A 23,473-nucleotide genomic window follows, 5' to 3' on the forward strand; every position below is an offset into this window, starting at 1 on the left:
CTGGCTATATATAAGGCGAATAATTGCCAGGGGAGTTTGGCTGCCTTGTAGGTTTGACTGGCCGGGCAGGAGGGAATAAACAACCTCCCCGCGGCCGGACTCCCTTGACCAATTTTCCTTTCTTGCCGAATTGTACGATCCGTATTCCCGTAGAAAGGCCTGGTGGAGGCTAGAATGGACCCACGGTGCAGACACATATTTTGCCTTCTTGTGATGACGCCAGTTCAGCTTTCGCGCGCTACACAAGGCCTCTACTGATTGGAAGACCAATCACAGTCGTAGTGGGGCTCGGGTTTGGCCAATCAGCGCGCCTGTTTGAAATTTCAAGTATTCAAATGACAGGCAGATAGAATATGTGCAGGTCCAGTCTTTTTGGCAGAGTAATTCTCTCCAAGCAGAGGTTGTGGGGGGAATGATCGTTACCTTTTTATATATGGCCTTTTTATTTTTGTCGCTACCCCCACCACCTGTCAGTGGCAAATGGATACTGCCTGGCCAATTTGATACTGTCTTTTTGTGACTAGTCGAGCGTACTGAAACTAAAAAAAAGGCTGGCTTCCAGGATAAGGAACTATCTGTTCATCACAAGTCCGAAACACTTTTAATAGCAGCCGAAAATGGCCGCCGATTCCTAAGTCTAAAAACTAGCAATACTGCCTACCCGTAGCTCTAACCACCGTCGCCTATACACCACCACGGTCACAGGTACAGGACGTAGAAAAGTCTCTCCACAACAGTAGAGAGGATTTTTAAGCACATTTTGTAGCAGATATACCGGCAGAGTGGATACAAAATTTCTTTCTTCTTTAGGAGAATACATTACAATGATGGTCTAATTTATAGCAGAGGGTTTGCATACACACAGGAGAGAGCGACTATCCTGATGTCAGCATCGTGAGAAACAGCTGCCAATCATTGCGTAGTCATGGAAACGAAGGACCTCACAAATGTGGTTTGAAATGCAGTTGACTAGAAAATGGCTGGAAAGATATGAGAGCAATGTGTTGTTTTCTGCGCTTAAGGTTTTTGTTGTAGAGATCATGTACACAGAAATTTGTGGAAGCAATCCTTCTCCTGATATTTTCATGGTAGTTTGCGATAAGCGGCTTCAAATTTGATAAAGCTAAAAAACTGCCTGAAGATATAGATAGGATACGTTCATTCACGTGATGCTCACGTGATGTTCACGTGAAAGTGAAGACATGATGCATGACCGTATCCATACTCATTGATGATACCACAGAAACGATATGCTTGATTGACAGCTGTGCATCACGATAGACACGACAACAGCAGACCTACGTACAAAATTGTTCTGCCTTTCGCAGATGGGAGGAAGGGGGAGGGGGTTAGATGGGGGAGGGGGCTGATGTTATACGAAGCTGGTGTCCGAAGTGCCATAGTATGGTCTCCGGGATCCACCGGAGCGGGCGGACAGGTCCACATCCAGGTCCGTGCCGAAGAACTTGTCGTCCGTGTAGCCGCTCTGGAGAAGATATGAAGAAAAGGGCGGGAAAAAGGTGCACGATTAGTTCACGTGATCGTCACATGGCACTGGCATGATCATCATTTTCGTGTATGGAATCTTCAAATAGATGGTGTGGTGCAAAATCGTAACGTGTTACTACAGCCAAATTACCCAAATTGGAGCTGGCAGAAAAGCCTAGCTAACAAAAAACGTTACCGCCTTGCACCGCAGCATCTTTTTGTAGACTCACGAAAAGGGATGAAAAAGACACGTGTACCTCACATGATGCTCACGTGGTGTTCACGTGATGCTCACGTGGAAGTAAAGAAATGAAGCATGGCCATCTGATGAGGTTCAATAAGGGAGAGGACAGGGAAGGAGCAATAGGATAGGAAGCCAGCCAGGTTGCTTAAAAGTTGGAAAGACACTAGAAATATGAAATACTATACAAATTCAACATATCACACATAACTATATACAGTATATGACCGAATCAAATCATACACATGACTTTCCAATGCAAAATAAATTGTACAAAGATAATAAATGAGTGAACTAGGAGGTATGTGACAAAACTACTCCCAGCACTATAAATTATATAGCACTAAACTAGAAAACAGAAAAAAAGACTAGCAACGTTATGCTGAATTTCACCTCTGTTGCTTAGCCATCGAGTAAATACATATGCATTACAATAATGGGTCAAACAACTCTTAAAAAGTAAAAGATATGAGACAAGGTATTATATGAGAAATAATCAGATAAGTTAATGAACAATACTTATGTATGTACCCATTTGTATATGCTATGGTGCCTTACGATACCTGAATGCACGTTTACAAATGTCATATTCACCTACATGCATGTTTCTGTACACTTAAAAGCGGGTGTCACATGCACGTTCACACAAAACGATGCTTCATGCAATTGCACATTATCAAACGGACCAAATGACAACTTCAAAGATATCCAAGACCAGTTCATGCACAAATGAAAAGTTTCTATATATTGTCAATGACCTCGAAAGGGGACAAATTATTAGAATGTCACTCTGTTTAAGACAGGACAGGACTGCCAAGACAGGACTGCCAAGCAGTTCTTTTTCCATTCCCCAAAATCAGCAATGGTCCTTCCCTGCTATTATGAGGGGGGCACAAGGGTTTGTATAGGGTTGAGAAGGGACAGGGTTGGGGTTTCTTTAAACACCAGAAGCTTCTACTGACAAGATGTACAGCCAAACCTGTTTATAGTGACAAATGGGACCAATAGACAGGTCAATGAAGCGCCCGCCATGGTCCAGGTGGTCCTTATGCAGAGGTGGTCGCCTAGTAAAGGTTTGACTGCATATCAATTGGTGTTTTCTATGCATAGTTGGTCACTTGTACATGCATATTTTAGTTGTCACTAAAAGTTAACACTTTGTTGTTTTCAACGCAGAGATGTCACTGGCAGGTTTTAGTTGTCAGTAGTACAGGATTGACTGTAGTTTTGAACACATGCTCGATATGAATAGAAACAGAGATAGAGAAAAAGCATAGCATAGGTCTAGCGGAAAGGAAGGCCAGAAGGAGAGCACAGGACCTTATTTTTAGAGTGGTCACTGTACAGGTTTGACTGTATATCAACAACCTAGTGTTCTCTATGCAGAGTTGGTACATGCAGGTTTGAGAAAAACGTGTGAGAATAAGCATAGCGTAGGAAAGGAAGGCCAGAAGGAGAGCACAGGACCTTATGGCCTCAGGGAGTCCTGGTGCTGCCGGTCCTTATTTTAGAGAGAGGTGGACACAAGACACAGGTTTGACTGTTGTTTTGTATCGATATGAACATGCAGTTAATGTGAGAAAAAGCATAGCGTAGCGGAAAGGAAGGAGAGCCAGAAGGAGAGCACAGGACCTTATGGCCTCGGGGAGCCCTGGTGCTGCCGGTCCGGGCCCCTCCTTCACACCCATCCCTGCTGCGCAGCGGGACATGCGGGGCGAAGAACAGGAAAAGGTAAAGGTACAGAAAGAGCCAGTGGTGCACACAGAACTCTGAAGATTTTTTTTATCAATTTATGATTTTTTGGGACAATTCCAAATTCCGAAAAGTAGGGCATGCTACTTGAAACGTTTGAAAGTTAAAATATATCCAGTTGCTTGAGTAACTGATGTCTTGTACATCTCCCAAATATGGGGCGTTTGCACTCACGTGACATGACGTCACATAAGTATCGGCCGCCATGTTGGATGGTTGAACCGGAAGGTTGTGGGGTAAATTTGGATTTGTGGCTGTTTTTTGCAGGGACCCAATTTTGAACTCCCATAATATGTTTCGTACTCTTTTATCCATACCTGTTCAACTACAGACTTTTGTGGTAAATGACGGAAAGTAGTACTTGAAACGTCTGACCTTCGTCGACCAAGAATGGGGGGGGGGGTTGCACTCACGTGACATGACGTCAATATTGGCCGCCATGTTGGACGGTTGAAATGGGAGGTGCTTTTGTTTTAATCCGTTTCTAAAACGCCTAAATTTTTTTGCGTTTATAAGAGTTCTGTCTGCAACACTGCCACAGCGACCTCGCTCCTCGCGCTTGGTTGCGGTCCACATGTTCTGCCACCTGACCACGGCGTGATCACCACGTGATATTCACGTGATTCTAATATTCTAATTCGTGATTGCCACATGGCCGTGCCATGGCAGAAGATGGACCTCTCAATGCGCAAGGGGCGAGGGTAAAAGTGAGTAACGCAAGGAGCATGTTAGAATTCCTCCCCACATCGCAAAAGCATGAAGTAAGTAGTACCACAGAGTGGGATATTAGAATATCGCATAGTAGAAAAGTCTCTGAAAGACACAGTAGATGAGGAAATGATGCATTCGTTTCTATAGAGCAAAGTCAAGATAAACAGAGATCAAGGCAAGTCAGTTGAGATAGGAAGGCTAGAGAGGAAAGAGTAAAGTGTTGGCACCCACGTGATTGTGACGTAAGTACCGTCCGCCATCTTGGATGCTTAAACCATGGAGTTTTCGTGGATACTTAAATGTGTATATGTAGTCACGTCATACACATGCAAATTAACCCGTCTAACTGTTCAATTCTTAACCAACCAGCATGGTGGCTGTGACGTCACACACCATATAAGGCGTTAGTAGAAATGAGTGGTGCGGTACTCTGGGACAGAGCCTATTGTGTACAGCAATTTTTGGGACTCTCGATCCCAGAGTGGCCAAATCCTTATTCCTTGTACCGGGCCTCACAGAAAGTCGTTTCTTCACAAGCTGTAACTGTATGTGATATGTGATTATGTTAAAACGTTTTTAGTGTGTCTGTGTGTTTGTGTTTCCGATGATATTTCTCCATGCATGTTTTGGTTGGAAGTGTGGTATTTTGGTGCACTGTCTGTATGTCTGAGAGTTAATGCAATCCTTGTACCTAATCTACTGCTCCCCCTGCCGTGGTGCTACAAAACTGCAGGTCAGTGTTGATCAATGCATTTCTCTCTGAGCTTCTCTTGTGACGACAGCAGATGATAAATTTCTCAATTTAACCCCAAAGTGTTCAATTAGTTACGCCTTTGTAGGAGGTCCCCCAGCACAATAATGATGCAATGTTTTCGTCTAATTGCTGTTAGTTCAAAACCATCTTCCCAGCTTCGGGAATTTGAGCTAGAATTGATATTGTGACATGGAATCCCTTCTACAGAGCAAATATATAGATTGATCTATAATGAGGAGTTTGCTACTAGGTATTTTTGTTGTTATGCTAAGAATTTCCAACGGTGCCTTCAGCATATCGACTTGCAACTGTTCTTAGCACCAGAGTTTGATCTTTGTATCTTGAATCCGTTAACTTGATAAATGAGGGGAACATATCTAACTCTACTGCTCACAACCCAACCGCGTGTACAACTAGTTAGGCACCTGTTGTGTGCGATGTTGAACTTATTTCAAACAGTTCGTCAAGTCTGTTGCACGCCTGTCAGTTTATTTTTACACCGTTTTCTTCAGGGAGGAAGGATATCGTTTCCGATCCTGTCTGCGGAGTTCTTTCTGAAGCTTATCTCGTCCAACTGCCACCGGGCTCCGCGGAGACGAGCCAGCTAGACTCTGTAACTGTCAGGACGGATTGACGAACTCCACTACATCAGTCATCTAACAACCCCAATGTAAGACATCATTGAGCTTTAAGGCGCTGGTTAAAGGAAATGCCCTGGAATTTCGCCCTGATTATACACTTTAGACTTCATGTAATGCATCCCTCTGGTCATTAGTGCTCTCACTCCCGTCTTGTGAGATCTGGTACATTGTCTCAGTTCGGTGGTGTGATGGATTCCGACACGATGGACGGATTGACAAAATCCAACTCCAAGGCGTCAAGTGTCAAACAACCTCGATGTAAGACATCATCAAGCTTCCAGGCGTTGGTTAAGAGAAAATACCATGGAATTTTTACGGAAAAGGGCATGCGGGCCCCCATCAATGCTCACACTCCAGTCTTGTGAGAACTGGTACGGTGTCTGTGCGGTGGTTCAGTGATTGATTCCGCCCGATGGTGTAACCACTGTGGGACTGAACAACCTGACGTGAAGCTCTCTCCAGCCATCCCTCTGCCCCCACGCACGTCATCCGGTCTTCCATCTTCCGGTCCCGTGGAGAGAACGTCTTACCGGCTCTAAAATATGGCCATACTGACTTAATTTTATGGATGACATCCTCTGAAGACCACCAAACTAGTGCGCGCGGGCGAGCAAAAAAATCCAGATCGGGCACAAGATCGGTGGCATGTCAGGACTCGAACCCGGGACCTCTTGGTTCCGAGGCGAGCACTCTGCCGCTGCCGCTACGCCACACGACCCCACGACCGCAACTTCACAATACCAGTTTAGCAGCATTTTTTGGCTGGAACTTTTTTTAATTCCCCCGCGCTAACAAGTTTTGGGGTCATCAGAGGATGTCATCCATAGAATTAAGTTAGTGTGGCCTTACCAGCTCTAACACACCAGGCGTAAGACAGGCGAGAATGTGCGTCCCTCTGTGGGCAGGTTTATTGATGTTTCTGTCGGTGTGCTCACGTCAAGCCGGCTGCTCTTCCTCCCATTGCCTCTTAAGGCTTGCAAACTTTCGCGAACTACTTAAAAGCCGTCACTTCATTTTCTTCGAGAAAGGGCAGGGAACGTCTTAGAAATCCTAAAGCTATGTATATGATTGTCGATATACAAAGACCTCCTAAGGGTGCCTTGTTTGACTTCTCTCTGGGATAAAATGTATTATCTCGTGTTTTGCGACCTGTTGATGGCCCCCAAAAAAAAAATCACATACAAGTTTCACTCTCCTCAACCTACTAGACAGTCAAGGCGAAGAAGTTGTCTCCTTGGCGAAAACTAGTGGACACTAAACTAGTGGACACATGTCATCAACTACAGTGCAATGAACCCAGGTTCACAGAATAGAAGACAGAGTGGAACGAAATGAAGAAATTAGGAAATTTAATCCTAGCAGTGTTTTCAACTATTTTTCTGTTTTCTGGACAAGTCATGGTTTGGGCATCAGGACCAGGTGGTATAGGTTTGAGCCCCCTAGCAGTTAATGTAAGAACTACAGGGGCGTTTTTGTCAATTGTACGCTACCGCGTTATGTATTTTCTGGACATCAGGACCAAGTGGTATATGTTTGGGCGCCCTAGCCGTTAACGTAAGAACTGCAGGGGCATTTTTGTCATTCTATTCTACCGCGTTATGTACCTTTATACTGTTTCCTGGGCATCAGGACCAGGTGGTATAGGTTTGGCCCCCTTGCAGTTAGTGTATGAAATGCAGTGGCGTTTTTGTCACTCTACTCTACCGTGTTAGGTAGTTTATACTCACATGGCGAATCTGTGCAGATTTGACGCGAGTCGGCTGAGCCTCTCTCTCGTACACGAAGCTCGAATCGTCAGAGTCGGTAAAGTCCGCTCCAGCCTAGGTCATCAGGCCAGCAAATAGTTTTAAAATACATTTTAAAGGCCTCGTTCACATCGAATTACATTTAATTGGCTTTTGGTGAAATATAATTTAAATTTAGTATTTTGTGAAATGTGAACGGGCACAGTACGAGATTCACATTAAGTCCGTTAATCTAAAGGATGTATTTATTTGTGATTAAAGACTGCAGGAAAGGTGTGAAGCGCACCGAATTTTACCATAAAATAAGCAACTTTCACCGGCAAAGCTGCAGTTGCGACAGTCGGAATGAAGGTAGATGTCTAATCCAGTGGTTCAGGTCGAACAAAGCGCAAAGTATAAATCATTTCTGTGGAAATTCGCATGTGTGTTTTCTGTTGATGAATAAGTGAGAAAGGCTGGAAAAAGTTGCCTTCTTAAATGTGTTGTTAGTGATTTGTATCCATGATCAAACTTTATAATTACGAGTACTTTCAGTTGGAAACATTGACTGTTGAAGTTTATTGAATGAGGTATCTGGACAATGCGAAGAGTTTTGAAGAGTTATTCCACCCACGCTATAAGAATGTGACATGTGTGTGGTACAGATGGACCCCTCCGGCTTACCGTAGATACGCCGGCGCAACACTGGCTTATCCCGTCATGTGCCCACTTCATGTACGGTAATCCCTGCTGACACTTGTGTAATGTGGCGAGATTAGACGTTACTTTGTTGCGAGATTAGGCGTGGCGGCTTGTGGCAATCTTCTTGTGGCAACTTGTGACCCACGGATTTATATTTTATCACATAAAGTCGATCAGAAAGAAACTCTGATGGAATGCTCTTATGCAACCTACGTATATATATATATATATATATATATATATATATATATATATATATATATATATATATATCGGACAGACCACCATTGTAACTATATCTCTTTAAGCATCATGCATTCTCTGTCAAAGAATCCATTTATTGGAAGGAGCAATAAATGTCTGAATATTTTTAATCCAAAAGTGAGATTGTTTGTATTATTCTGTCGGACATCACAAGTTATGATGACAACTAGCTTGAAACTTGTATCGTTTTTATTTTTTTCTTGCCAAGATTATCTCTCGGCAACATTCAGTTTATTGGTTTAGTGGTGGCTTCAACATACACGTACGTTTTTCAAACTTTTGCCATCACTTTGTCTGTGATATTCATTTCATGTGAAACACTGCCTGGTACTGCTGCTAAGCTCAGTTTCCTCATCAAACCGCAAACATTCACACAAACGTGCGTCAAAACGCCTACTTTTAGGAGAGATCGCCCTCCTCGCGATTCATAAATGAACAGAAGAAATCTCAAACGCTCACAGAGGGCGGCCGCGAAGTTATTAAAGGGATGTGCTCTGAGCTCTAAACCATTCTTTTACAAACCCCTGCTATGCTATATGCCGCTGAACTATTTTCAGAACTCTTTGCAATAATCTCTGTTCTTGGAAGAAGCGATGGTCGAACGATTATTTCCCCCGAGGTGGTTGAAAGATGCTCATCCGCCCGCTGTTCCAGATTCACAATATTGCGGGGAAATGAGAGAAGATGGCTGCAATCCCTAGCCTCCGCAGCAGGCTTATAGAACTGGGGTTTTGGTGGTCTTCGGCTGTTTTCTGATTAGCCTCAGTAGCAGGCTTATAGAACTGGGGGTTTGGTGGTCTTCGGCGGTTTTCTGATTAGCCCAGTTCTTGAAGAAACGGGGGTAATTCAACCAGGCCGGCTATGTTGTCTATATGCAATCAGAAGATAGCACATAAAAGCTCCAAAAGACCCCGAAGACCCCCAGTTTTTGGCGTGCTATGGAGGCTATGCAATCCCGGAGCGTGCATCCTCGCGCAGTCAAGCGATCTCATGATGCATATCCTTCTCATACAGCGATGGAAAGCGGTTCCGCCTAGCTCATATCGTCTCCCGCTGTGAGCCGATTCATTTCTGATGACTGCGCAGTTTATATAACGTTCCCTCAGACGTCAAACATGGTGTAGAAATACGCCTGTTTCCTATGAACTTTTGCAACTTCAGATCATAAACGTATTCCTCAGAAATGTTGCAGATAAAATGGAACCCTTCAATGCCAAAAATATCGTCCCCTGTCGCTATACTATTAAGTTCTACTGCCTACACAGGGAACAGGTTTTAAGTTTTAAGTTTATTTAACCAGAGTAGATCTCAGATCTGTGGATCTGTTTTTCAGACATCCCTGGGCACACGAATGTAAAAATACCGTCAATAGGTTCTACTAACTGAGAAAGAGAAATGCTGAGAAGGTACACACGCTGTTGTGATAGTGCTGGATGTGCTGAATGTGCTGTCCTTGTTGTCTATGTTTGAATGAATGTATATAATGTATGTATGTACGGATGCTTCTGCAGTATGTGAGTGTGTGACATGTGTAGCCAGGCCATCGAAGCATAGTCACCCATGCTCACCACGAAAGCTCATTGGCCACTCGCCAGGACCAGAGAGATGCCAAGCGTTAACTAGGCCACCACTATAGAACAGCTGAACAACTGCTTTCCAGAAGGAAATCATCTAAAGCTATACTTGTACTTAATACTACATAGTTTATCCTTTTTTTAAATTTCTTATTCCGACATTTCATGACGATACATGGTGACGGCACACTCAAGTTATATCAACTTGTAATATGCCTCCACCAAACGCAGAGGACAAATACCGTATATACTGCTTAAAACGATGTAGGGACATGGTATATCGTGTTTATAAGGATGTAGGGACTTATATACTTACATGGTATATGCCGGTGGGGCTGTATGTAAGGGCCTATGCTTACATGATATATACTGTTTAGACGGACGTAGGGACTTCTTCTTACATGGCATATCCAGTTCAGACCTATGTAGGGACCTGTACATATTATATCCTGTTTAGAAGGATGTGTAGGGACTTATATACTTACATGGTATATGCCGGTTGGGCTGTAGGGGCTGCCCTGTAGGGTCCTGTCGTATCTGCTGAGAGATCCGGTGCTGTATCTGGGCTCGTGGTCATACGGAGGCGGGGCGTGCGTCATGCGCTGTATCTCACGGTCGGTCGGCCCGTCGTTCATCATGGGTGGCTTTGAAATGGCCGCCTTGCCGTTCACGCCCTTTTCAGCCGTGTTGATTGGTGCGCTAAGGATCAAAGGGAGAGAGAAAGCAAGATGATTGGTGCGGTGTACATTAAAGAGAAAGAAGCGTTTAGCTGATTGGTGCACTGCAGATCAAAGGCAAAGTTACTGTTAGCTGATTGGTGAATCGTTGATCATTGGCGGTTTGCTAATGGCCGCCTTGCTGTTCACCCCCTTTTCCGCGGTGTTGATTGGTGCGCTGTGGATAAAAACATTTTGTTTTTGCTACGTTTCTTCTTCTCCAAACAGTGAGTTCTGACCAGACTGAACCAGAAGGCTGCCGCCATGGTAACTGGTGTTGGGTTACATCATGTTGCAATTTTCTAGCAGGAGGGATTTAGACTCCTGTCACCATATATGTGAATGTGTTTGAGTAAGAATTAACAGAGTAGACAAGGTAAACAATATGCATTTGCTTTGCAACTGGTCCTTTTCTAGTTGGATGAAAGGATTTTGTTTACCTCTCCTTGTTGACTTTCCGCTTGTTCCTCCACCAGACCAGCACGCCGAGAATGATGAGTCCGACGACCACGACCACCACGATAACAGCCACGATGATGGACAGCGGGCTCTGTAAGCCGGTCGCCTGGCTGCGGCCGCCCGATTCTGGAGGAGGGAGGGGGCAAACAGTCAACCAGTCAGCTTGTCAATGGAAAGAAGTATAGCTTTTTGCATGCGAAAGACATATGACTTTGTGTTAAGGTAGTACCGTCTGTGGCCATGGGCACTTTTCAGACGTCCTGTGGAGGGAAGGGGAGGGGAGGGGGGTCCATGTAATCTTGACAATGGAGAGGAACACAGTTTATACATATGCGTGGTCGAAAAGACAGAACATGAAAGACACAGGACTTAGTTAAAGGTAGCAGCGTTTAGACAGAAGACTTTTCAGACTGCTTGTGACCGCCAGATTCTGGGGAGGGGGGTAGACATCCCAGTTACCGAGAGTTAAAGTAGTCATCAAGTCATGGCATTACACCCAACTGAGACGGGGGGCGTCGCAAACTATCTGCTCCTTATAATCCACAGCTCACCGAATAACATGTTCTATCTACATGACATGACGTGGACGTCACAGAAGCGTAGGGATTGAGCAGTCAAAAATTTCGAAAAAAATTGTTTTAAAAAGTAGCAGTTCAAAACCTGTTGAACTGATACTGGGAATACGTTTGACATATCATAACATCTGACCGAAATGAATTCACCATTTCATTGTCGTGGGTCTCTGAGTTTGATGCTTTTCGTATCACCGCCTTAATCTGACGTTGCTACAAAACATCACGACGTTATCTATCAAGTCTTAGCGGGTCATCACACTCTTGACGTCAACGTCTCAACAACAATCATTGTTAGCGCAGAGGATTACATGTACTTTTCAAAACGACATACATTGTAGGCCGCTTGAGATAAGCATAAGGCAGAAAGCAATTATTCTGCCAATCATGTTCCGTATCATCACCCCACATCTTCTATCAGTGCAAGCTTTTCATTCTCTGTGCCGCACAGGACGGCATATAGATGAAAAATTAAACCAGAGTATGATGTTATGGGGGAGATTAACCTGTGGAACTCGCCTCAAGTTAGATTTCTTTTTTATATATGATATGTATGGATAGAGATTTGTCGCGTTTTGTTATGACACATATGCAATGTTATGTGAATAATACCTAATAGTTAATCGTACGTTCAAGACGAAAATGACATATTTTGACATATATTTTGTTTGAAGCTTGTAGTGGGCTGGTTTTAAGTTACGGTGCACTAAAATTTTACACCGGTTTTGCTTCTGAAGTAGTAATTCAATCCACTTTGTTTCTGCATTTACATTTGATATCTTAATCTTCTTTTCGTCGAATCTTCTTATCTTCTTTCTCTAGTTTTTTTCCTGTACTAAAACTTTGTGCCAGTTTGATACTGCAATAACAGTTACTGCTTTACTCATTTTCAGTAAAGTGGACTTTTACCTCTAATTTTGTAGTTACACTTTACTTTGTTTTTATTCTACATTTAAAACGTCTGGGTGGCCCTGTAATAAATGATAAGCCTAGATATCTCCAACACTAACATTTTACTGTCGTTTGCTGCTGCTCTTATATTGGTGGCAGCTTTCATGAGTTTTAAGGCTCCTTTCCACTAGACGGTGTAAGCTGAACAACTAACTGTATAGCGACCATAATTGGATTTGTCTGGCCCTTAATTTCATACTGAAAGAATGAATGAATGGTTTATTTGATTATTTTGGTCGGGTATGAAAAGTATATCGCAGCCATAGGCTGAATTGCGTACTTGTTACTTATTCTAAAACTACTGAGGAAGACCAGGATGACGGGTCGAAGGCTCTAGGTGAGAGAACTTGTTTGTGTTGGATCAAAAGTTTTAACTTTAAACATATTTACAACCTGTTGACTTTAATTTGACCTGTTAATTTGCTGATAATAGCTATACGATAAAATACACAAAACGTTATGAAAATTCGTCCTTTGTCTATGAACTTCTTTAAGAGATCTGTCAAACATTTGGTACTAGACTGAAATAGATAGCTATTTCTTTGGCTATCTCCTAAAACGAAAACCTGAAGGCTTGATCTGTCCCATTAATGCCAGAGTGGTTCACATTGGGCGGCATTGCAGAAATCAGACACTTTGACGTTCAGGATCAAACGCCGCTGCCACAATTTCATATTCTCCAAAAGCCCGATACACATCCAATATCCAACACATGACTGCCTGTTCCGACAATATTGGTCACACCAACTGGACATGTATGGACGTTATCCCGTCCGCATCTCATAATGCATCCATAACAATCGCCGCGCCTTGTTAACCGACCAGAGAATCAACCTGTCAGATCTACAAGCCCGAGTTTTCGGAGGTCCTGGAGGTGATAATATAAACAGCGACCCAAGGATGCCGCAGAGACGCAGGGCTATCATGTTTTTTTTCTTAAAACATTCAAGTTAAAGTTAAGAGGCAAGATAAAATAACAGCTCATGTCCACACTGCAATAAAATGTTACAAAACAACAATGTACAAGGGTCGGAACTTTTGTCGGCAATGTCTGATAAATCGTACTGGAAGGATAACTTCGCTTGCTTCACCTCCTGAAGAGAACAACCGATGAGGATGATCATGAAAAGAACTGACAAGCTGAATGGTAACAGTTAAGTCATTTACGTGAAAGTCCTGATTCCTTACTCAAAAAGATTAGAAGGTCACAACATAGAAAAAAACAACACAACTTTGAGCTAGTAGCCAAACATTTAGTTCGCAGTCGCATCCTCTTGTGGACAGCGTGTCTAACAAAGACATACACAGAGCAGAGTGAAGGAGTGAATGAATGAGAGAGAGAGAAAAGAAACAGCAGTGCTACTTACTGGGAGGTTTTGTTCCTGAGGTGGCGGGAAAAAGGAACGTGACAACAAGAGATTACGTATTTGTGACGTAGGGTGACGTATTTGTGACGTAATCGCACAAACAACACATGCATGTGAAAAATGACACGACCCAGAAAACATTCAGCTGGTAAACATTGCAGTAACTCTTTAGCTACCTTTAGCAAGAAGTGTAGCTTAAGAAACCGTGTGAATGTCTTCTAGACCGTGCTATAAGAAAGTTACTTCACAGTCACCTACTGTAAGTTGGTGAAACGTGCAAGACAGTTAGCAGACGAACATTAACAGCAAGTGTTCACCTCACAAACACACACATTCATTATCATGATGACTACCATACAACTTTCACAGTATAAATCAGTTATATTACATAAACTTAAGTGTATTTCGTCTACGATAACCATTGGGGAAGTCTAGCTGCTATCGAATAAAAACAAGATTTATAGTTGTCGTTAGGAAACGTTTCATATCTTCGTTATAAAAACGTTGTTTATTTTACTTTACGATCCCATACTGACAAGTAGTCAACATGTCAGCACTAAAAAAAACAATCATGATCGACAATTTTGCTAAGCGATAAAAAGTTGATTTTATTTAACTCTATTAGGACACACATCCTTGCTTACTGGTTCGGTTCTTTGGTTTATCATCAGTTTTTTTTTATTACAACCTTTTATCATAATTAGCACACGGCCCACGTATAACACTCAAACTCTTTATGCCTTTTTGTTTATATGGAGGGAATATAATATGGCCAAGCATAAAACTATACAACTATATGTGGTTATGCACAACACGTTGGGTGTAGATATTGCGGTGGCTTTATGGCAAACGCAATAGCTTTAGTCATTTTATATACGATATAGCGTTCAGGGAGGTATATATTATGGTTGAAATTTATGTCCTTGCGTCACGCTATATATTTTTACCAATATTACATTCAATTTAAACTTTTAAAGCCGGACGGAGACGCGATAAAAAGGGTCTCAACTTTTCCAATCCATGATATAAGGTAGAGAAATATAGATATAGGCATTTTAACACTCGGGATACGAAGGTAGCCGTTTGGCATGAAATTTGTGTTTGTTAAAGGGTTAGGTAGCAGGAAGAAGGTTAAAAAGAGGCTATATATTTTGAAATTTAAGTTTTCTTGTTGACTATTCTGATGTGCCAATCTAGAGACATTTCTTTATATAACCATGCAAGTAGGGCCCTATATCAACAATTTATGCATAGTTCCATAGTTAAAGGAATATATAGATATAGCGCCAGCCATTTTAACCCCCAGCTGTTTGGCACCAAATTTGTATTGGTTTAAGGGTTAGGCAGCAGGGATAACGTTAAATAGCGGCTATATATTTTGAAATTTAAGTTTCTTGTTGACCATTATGATGTACCAATCTAGAGACATTTCTTTATATAACCACGCAAGTTGCGCCCTATATCAAGAGTTTATACAGTTAAAAGAAAACTGGTTTTATATAAAGTAACCAACGGTTGGAACGTCATGTTTTATGACCAGAAGTGATAAAAAGAAGTTTTAAGAGAAGAGTTAGACGATTGATAGCAAGTTGTACGGGTTTCCCCTCGCTGGAGGGCCTTTACTATATCAACAGTTTACACATAGTTAAAGAAAAACTGGTGGTGTGTAAAGTAGTCGACGGCTAGAATGTTTTTATGACAGCAATTGATGTAAAGTTTAATAGAAGAGTTGGTGGAATTTATAGTTGTATGGCTTTTGCCCTGTTGTATGAAGTCACCAACGGTTTGGACGTCATGTCTTTTACGACCACAAGTAATAAAAAGCTTTAAGAGAAGAGTTGGAGGAATTTATAGCAGTTTTCCCCTTGCTGGAGGGTCTTTCAGTAAAATTACAACAGTGATTTGCCATTCGCAAAAGGACCTCTCTCTCCAACCTTCTGCTCCAGGACCCAATATGGGCGACGATTTACGACAGGCCGTAAAACGGCGACGATTTGAGACGTGTCGTAAACCATCGGCCGTTTTGCGAACAATAAGGGCCGACCAAATTGCTTCCAGCCCCTTTTGACAACTTTATCTTCGCACGGCAATGACCGTGGCTTTATATCGCAGACGACACTTGAATCGCCAAAAAGCAGTTACTCAAGCAACTGGATATGATTTTGGAAACGTCTTTGACTTTTTACCACATTTCAATTCCTACTTTTTCGGGTCATTTTCCATTTTTCTTAACGATACGTTTGCTGAATGTTTTGCCCTTTCAAAAACTTTTGCTACTTTTTTTTGAGTGTCGTCGATAAAGGTTAGACATCCAGGTAATAAAATACGTCAAAAAGCAGTTACCCAAGCAACTGGATGTGATTTTGGAAACAGTCAGACATTTAAGGTAGCATCCACTACCTTTCGTCAGGGACTGAGAGACCAGAGTGCTGGTTTATAAGCACAAACTATTGAATAATAAGTACAGGGTGTAGATGAAGTAATTCATGTTCTTGTATGATGGACGAATACCTACTACTACTATTGATTGAATGAGCTGCTTATTTGTGCTTATAAACCTGCATTTCTCTCTCAGTCACTGACAAAAGGTAGTGGATGCTAGCTGAAACGTCTGACCGTTTCCAAAATCATATCCAGTTGCTTGAGTAACTGCTTTTTGGCGTATCTTATTACCTGGATGTCTAACATTCATCGAAGCATCTAGCGATCTTCAATGTGTTTCAATGATCTTTGATATCTTTTAAAACTATGTCCAAGATCTCTCAATCATCTGTTTAAACGTCTGACCGTTTCCAAAATCATATCCAGTTGCTTGAGTAACTGCTTTTTTGGCGTATTTTATTACCTGGATGTCTTACCTTCATCGAAGCATCTAGTGATCTTCAATGTGTTTTAATGATCTTTGATATATTTTAACTATGTCCAACATCTCGCAATCATCTGTTGAAACGTTTCACCGTTTCCAAAATCATATCCAGTTGCTTGAGTAACTGCTTTTTGCTTATTACCTTGAGGTCTAAATTTCATAGACGACACTTGAATCCCAAATGCTGGCACAATATCTCAGCAAACGAAGCGGAATTCCATCCGGTATGTGAGGGGATTTATTCCGGATGAAAGGCAAACCCGCGGGAGGGCAGAACGTTATACAGGCTCATAAACACGAGATGAACGCGTGATTGTAAAAAACAGCTTCGGCGCCGCTTGGATCTGTAGACGACAAGGAGGGCTGCAGGAGCGTCGATTTTGTGTTTCTTTCTTCATTGAACGAAATAAAATACAAGGACAAGTTTTAGCTACAATCAAGTTGTAGCATAGACTGTTTGCTCAAATGTTTTTTTGTATAACATCTTTTCCTTGGATCTGCAGACGACAAGGCACGCTGCCTGATCGTTGATTTTGCCTTTTTTCTTCACTGAACAAAATAGAATACAAGGACAAGTTTGGGCTGCAATTTTAACAGTCCCATTTGATTTTGTTTTCTTAAAATTAAAAAAAAAATCTAAAATTTAAAAAGGTAAATGGTTTGTCCGTTTACAAATTATCCGACTTTACTGTGTCATCTTCTACTTAATCATTCTCATGTTCTAAACGATACGTTTGCTAAATATTTCGTCCTTTCAGAACTTTAACGACTTTTTTTGGGGTCATTTTTCACCTAATTATTCTCCTGTGTTCTTAACGATACGTTTGCTAAATGTTCTGTCGTTTTAAAAACCTTTGCCACATTTTCTGGGTCATCTTCTACTTAATCATTCTCCTGTTCTTAATGATATAATTTTTTGGTGAGTCGGCGGATTTCTGCTCCTTTAATTTCATGGCAGGTTGCTTTGGCCTGACCTGTAGCGGCGTCAACTGACTCGGAACACATTTGCTGGTGTTTGCACCTACATTCCAGACTCTCCTTTCAACGTAAAAAAAACTCAAAACTTGCCACATAATCCGTTACAAAGTTGCCGACATTTAGCCAGCCGCATGACGGTTTTATACGAAATGTTTCCAGACAGTTTTGTTATATGAGAAAAGACGAAGGTAAATTCACGCTTATCAAGAATCAATATAAGTTCATCTTCGCGCGGATTCGCGCTCAACTGCGCCCCATTATAACTGAAATGGGTTATTAATATCAGGCAACAGCAAGTAATTTTTATGGATGACATCAGCGCGTGCATTAATTTTCTCCTGATTTTTGAGAAAAAAAAGCAAGAAATTTTGTTGCCCTCTGACAGTAGACAATATGCCGAATACGCGTAAATATGTCTCTTGCTATGCCGGAACTTGGATGACAGATAAATGTGAAAAGAGGAGACAAGAAATAGCTCTGATTTTATATTCTGTCCTTTACTTTTACTTTGTTACAGTGTTATTTCGTTCCTTTATATGTGTTGTTGCCGCTGTAAACTTCCTGTCTCCGCTACAAAACTTCATCTCAAGCGCCTCAAGACGCCGCTTTAACTTTAAGACGACGTTGAAAGATAAGACGCCATGAATACGCGTGTTGTCGTGTGGCGTAGCGGCAGAGTGCTCCACTCAGAACCAAGAGGTCCTAGGTTCGAGTCCTGACATGCCACCGATCTTGTGCCCATTGGGAAACGCACTTCACACGACTTTCCTCACTTAACTTATTAAGTAAAAATGACTATTGTCTTGTCCTGTGTTTGTCCTCAGCGTTGGTGGGAAAGCTCATAAAATAAGTTGATATAACTTGATTGTGCCGTCACCATGTCTAGTCATGAAGTAATGGAATGAAAAAAAAAATAAAACTTCATCTGAAGTGCCTCAAGACGCCGCTTTAAGGCGATGTTACAAGAGGAATAAGACGCGAGGGAAATCAGCGCAAGTTTCCCCGTGAACCCGAACTTCTTGGCGGCGACTTTTGGCCGCCCCTCACGTCACAAGTTATTACGTTTTACGTCATGGCAGTAAGTTTTGCTGTCGTAACTCAGCAGTGTTACTCTCACAGGAAGTGGTGCATGTATCTGTATCTGTATTGCCGATCGACTTGTTACACCTAACCCTTGAACATCTAACTCTAGACATTGTTTAAAGCCATCTAATTACTATGTCTCTACTGTACTTGGTTACAGCGCGTTCCACTCTGCGATAGTTCCAGGAAAGAATGAATTCTTGAACAGCATGTTGAATAAAGAACCGTGCTTCATCAAGAATCATGCTCATGCACTTTTGGGGATAATCCACGCGTATCCAGAACCATGCCTGGGGCATATCTACGTTCTTGGATACGCAAAGACAGTCCAGGACCTTGCCTAAACATAACCCTAACCCTTAAGGATTAAAGGGTAGAACTAGCTAGAGACAGGTTCTATTGTATCAAGAATCATGCTCAGGCACATTTCTGGATAGTCCACGCGTATCCAGAACCTTGTCAGGGGCACATCTACGTTCTTGGATACGCAGAGATTATCCAACTGATCCTAAGTCCCTATTTAAAACGGAGAAGTAGATTGCCATGGTTCTGGATACAAAAGTGCACGAGCAAAGAAATGTCAGAGAGGTGGAACAAAAGCCCCTGAACTTTAGTCGGGATTCCCGGAGACGCCAATTCATCGATTTGTGAACGGACGTGTAAAAACCCGAGTCTTATGTGCTCTCAGCACATTGTAAAGGTTTTATGGATTAATATACACATATCGACATGTTATACAGCAGTATTTCAGGTCAAGTGAACTTTGAACAACTTTCCGCGGCCATCATTGGCTGGATTTGGGTGGGTAGACCTACCAATTTGTTTTGCCATTGTTAAGTTACTGAAATGTATTACGGTTTATAGATAGACAGATTAATAATAGAGAGATAGCGAGAGAACTGAAACGAGCCCTTAGAATTGCTGCAAAATGCCATAATTTATTCATTCATTCATTTTCATTCATTCATTCATTTATCCATCCGTTCATTCATTCATTCATTCACTCACTCATTCATTTATTCTTACTAACTTCCTTCCTTTGGTCTTACCTGTTTTCTGCAGCTCTTTCTGCTTGTAGGCGTCGCCGTCGCTGTTAGTTGCCATGCAACCAAGATGTCACAAGTATGCAAAATAGTCAATATGATATCCAGAGTATGCAAATAAGTCACTCGTATGTTATTATGTATATCTTACCTGCTTTCTGCAGCTCTATCTGCTTGTAGGCGTCGCCGTCGCTGTTGGTTGCCGTGCACGTGTAGGTGGTGAAGTGTTTCTCCTCCACCGAGTTAATCGTGAGGACGCCCTTGATCTTTGCGTCTGGCGTTATGACCTGCAGCAAGATGTCACAAGTATGTAAATTAGGCACTTGTATCGTCAATAAGACATCCCGAATAGGCAAATTAGTCACTCTTAAGGAATTTACGAAGTGGCATGAAAATATTTGTCTATGTGTGTTCGGATGAAGTCTGCCACCTCTCTCTCTCTCTCTCTCTGTCTCTCTCTCAGTGTGCGTGTGTCTGTGTGTGTGTTTGTGTGTGTCTCTGTGTCTGTGTGTGTGTTTGTGTGTGTGCGTACGTGTGTATGTGTGTGTGTGTGTGTGTGTGTGTCTGTGTGTGTCTGTGTATGTGTGTGTGTGTTTAAAATCTACTAGCTCTACTATATGTTACCTGTTGTTCTATGATGTACTCAGTCTTCCATACCTTACCTTGTCCGTGTGTGTGTGTGTGTGTGTATGTGTGTGTGTATGTCTGTCTGTGTGTGCACTACCATACTTTACCTGTTGTTCTATGATGTACTCAGACTGCACGTTTCCCCTCCCGTCTGACACCTCCACCCTCCCGTCCGGCCCCTCCCACACCAGGTCCGGTTGAGGGTCTCCGTACACTTCGCACTCCAGCTTCGCCTTGGAGCCTGCCTGGGCCCGCACGGCCCCCCTGGCCTGCTCGATGAACGGCTGGCCTGTTGGGATTAAAGTAGACTTGTTTGTTAAAGAAAGGTAAGCACTGTTTTTTTTCTTGTGTAACAATACATAAAGAAGGCCAAGAGCCTTCAACTTACCCACAATGTATCGCTCATGCAAACTTTATGTTTCTGCCTGACCCCATAACATTTAGAGAATTTGTAGTCAAATGGCTACTTCGGTGACTACTGCTAAAGTCTAAGATACTATTCTTGATATGTACTTGATATGTATGTTTATCTATTTAGAAAACTCGAACACCCAACATGAGGATGTCCAAAGCACATTTAAGTTCGGCATATTACTCACAATACAAGTGTGAAATTTAAGATATTGTTCTGATATTTTGATATTAAAACATTGAGACGAAGCCCAACTTGAGATATCCAGACGCACCTTTGACGTTGATGAATGTTTCTATCGTGTCGTTGGAGGTGAAGCTCTGTTGGCTGGCGACGCACTCGTACCTCCCCTCGTCCTGGTACCTCACGGACGGGAACGTCAGGGTGTTACTCGTCCCGAACCTAACAGAACAAAAACAAGATTTAAACAAGACTGGCAATTAAAACATACATTGCCATGGCGACAGTGCTTGCTGTTAGGGGTATTGTTTGCATGACAGTGCCATGATTTCATGATTTTGAAGACGCCTTGTGAAGAGTGTATAGTGAACGAAGTGACAGAAAGTAGGCCTAGGGCACCGGGGTGACAGAAAGTAGGGCACTAGGGGGGGGGGGGGGCAGACAGAATTTTCCCAAGGGTTTCCAGGAATGTAGGCATGTGTCAACAGAGCTGGAAGACATTCCTGTGGACATTCCATGCCTGCGGACAAAATGTCTAACAAATTCCTAGAATTCTTGCAAATTGCACACAATACTTTACCATTAGGCTCCTCCCTGAGACGTCAACAAAAAGATTAAAGGTAAATTTCATCAGGTTGACGGCACCCACCTGACTTTGGTGTCCTTGACCCTCCAGTACACGGTGGGTGCGGGGTTGCCGTCCGCCTGGCACTTGTAGCTGACCCGATCCCCCAGCCTGACCGGCTTCTCGCCCTGGATGGCCGTCGTCGTGATCTTGGGAGGGTCTGGGGAGAGGCGAAATAAGTGGCCTTAGAAATGATAGTAACAACTAAAAAGGTGGCATTTACAAACGGTTCGTCTTGGATAGAATTGTAGTAAGTACAAGAGTATCCTTTGCTAAGAAAATGCACAATGCTTACCTTCACAAAAAAACTACTACTCTAATTATTCTTACTCAAACACATTCATGCATATGGTGACCAGCCCCTCCACCTCTGTCCTGCCACTTACTACATAAGTACATTCATATGGCGACCAGCCACCCCTCCCCCACCAACGCTGTCGTACCACTTGCTACATAATGTAATCTTACACAACAGGGTGTCTGCTACAGTTACATTCTACCATAGTGATAGCCAGTCTTTGACCTTATTTGTTTAGAACAGATGAAGAGGAAAAGCAAGAAGAAGAGAAAGAAACAGAGCAGAAACAGTCAAATTGTTTACCTCTGCAAACTTAAGGTAAACATAATAATGTATTGTCATGTGGAGAGTATACTTACAGGCTACGTTTAGCGTGAAGTTCCCGCTGCCGCTGCCGACGTCGTTGATGGCCTGACAGGTGTAGACGGACGTGTCGGTCCGCTGCAGGTTCGTGATCGTCAGCTGCTTCCCGGTTCCGCCTGCTACCGTCCTGCGGCAAAGCACATGCAAGATCTCAAACTTTGAGGAATTATACTTGATACTTTATTGAGATATGCATTAGTTGAAAAAGCGGCTGCAAAAGCAACTATTTCTGGATTCCAAATCACATATAGTCTTCAAATCTGTCAAAGCCTCAAACTCTTTCTCTCTCTCTCTCTCTCTGTCAGTCATTCTCATAAGACTATGACTAACTGCGCAACAAATCAAACAGCAAGATGGCACATACACAAACAACAAAAAACGAAAAAGGGCCATAAAAGGAGCAAAAGGGGTATCTCCTAATCTGGGTGTCTAACCTTCATTGACGTACTTAAACAATGCATAACTGGAAGTGATAAATGCTTTCAATTAATGATACACAAATTAGTTAGAAGTTGTGAACCTTACCTGCCGTCCTTGAGCCACTGGTAGTTGCGTATGGCGGGGTTACTGTCCGTGTTACACACCAGCGTGGCGGGCTCTCCTTCCTTCGTCACAGGCGGGTTGGACGTGATGCTGATGATGGGCGCATCTGTGTGACATCATGTATAACACTTTATAACAACATACAACGCTATAAACATCAATATGTGTATATCTATCGGGCAAAGAGGGATACACTAATCTAATACTTTAACAGAATCTATCATGAAAGTTCATGTTTGTTGACGTCACACTTCAGGGAAGCCACGTGACTAGTCTCACTGGGTCAGTCTACTGAGGAAGACCAGCGAGACTGGCCGAAGTTCTATGTCACAGTATGTGAGAGATTTTACCTTTGTGTTGGAACAAAAGTTTTAACTTTAAACACAAACACACACACACACACACACAAACACACATACACATATATGTATACATACATACATACATACACACAAACACACACACACACACATATATATATGTATACATACAGACACACACACACACACACACAAACACACACACACATATATATATAT

General features: G+C 42.4%; 1 protein-coding gene across 1 annotated transcript in view; it reads right to left on the bottom strand.

The window, feature by feature from the left end:
- Positions 1 to 495: 495 nt before the first annotated feature.
- LOC109481299 (kin of IRRE-like protein 3) overlaps positions 496 to 23,473 on the bottom strand; it is a 232,921-nt gene continuing 209,943 nt past the window's right edge. Inside the window, exons 7-16 of the mRNA XM_019783832.1 lie at positions 22,917 to 23,040; positions 22,388 to 22,518; positions 21,755 to 21,890; positions 21,200 to 21,327; positions 20,621 to 20,802; positions 20,038 to 20,173; positions 13,917 to 13,931; positions 11,008 to 11,152; positions 10,337 to 10,550; positions 496 to 1,486 (exon numbers count right to left, since the gene is read on the bottom strand). Coding sequence (XP_019639391.1) covers positions 1,373 to 1,486; positions 10,337 to 10,550; positions 11,008 to 11,152; positions 13,917 to 13,931; positions 20,038 to 20,173; positions 20,621 to 20,802; positions 21,200 to 21,327; positions 21,755 to 21,890; positions 22,388 to 22,518; positions 22,917 to 23,040 — 1,325 coding nt within the window. The 3' untranslated portion in view covers positions 496 to 1,372. The remainder of the gene's footprint in view (positions 1,487 to 10,336; positions 10,551 to 11,007; positions 11,153 to 13,916; positions 13,932 to 20,037; positions 20,174 to 20,620; positions 20,803 to 21,199; positions 21,328 to 21,754; positions 21,891 to 22,387; positions 22,519 to 22,916; positions 23,041 to 23,473) is intronic.

The sequence above is a fragment of the Branchiostoma belcheri genome, unplaced genomic scaffold, assembly GCF_001625305.1.
Source record: "Branchiostoma belcheri isolate BF01 breed outbred unplaced genomic scaffold, Haploidv18h27 scaffold55, whole genome shotgun sequence".
In the NCBI taxonomy this organism is placed as follows: domain Eukaryota; kingdom Metazoa; phylum Chordata; class Leptocardii; order Amphioxiformes; family Branchiostomatidae; genus Branchiostoma; species Branchiostoma belcheri.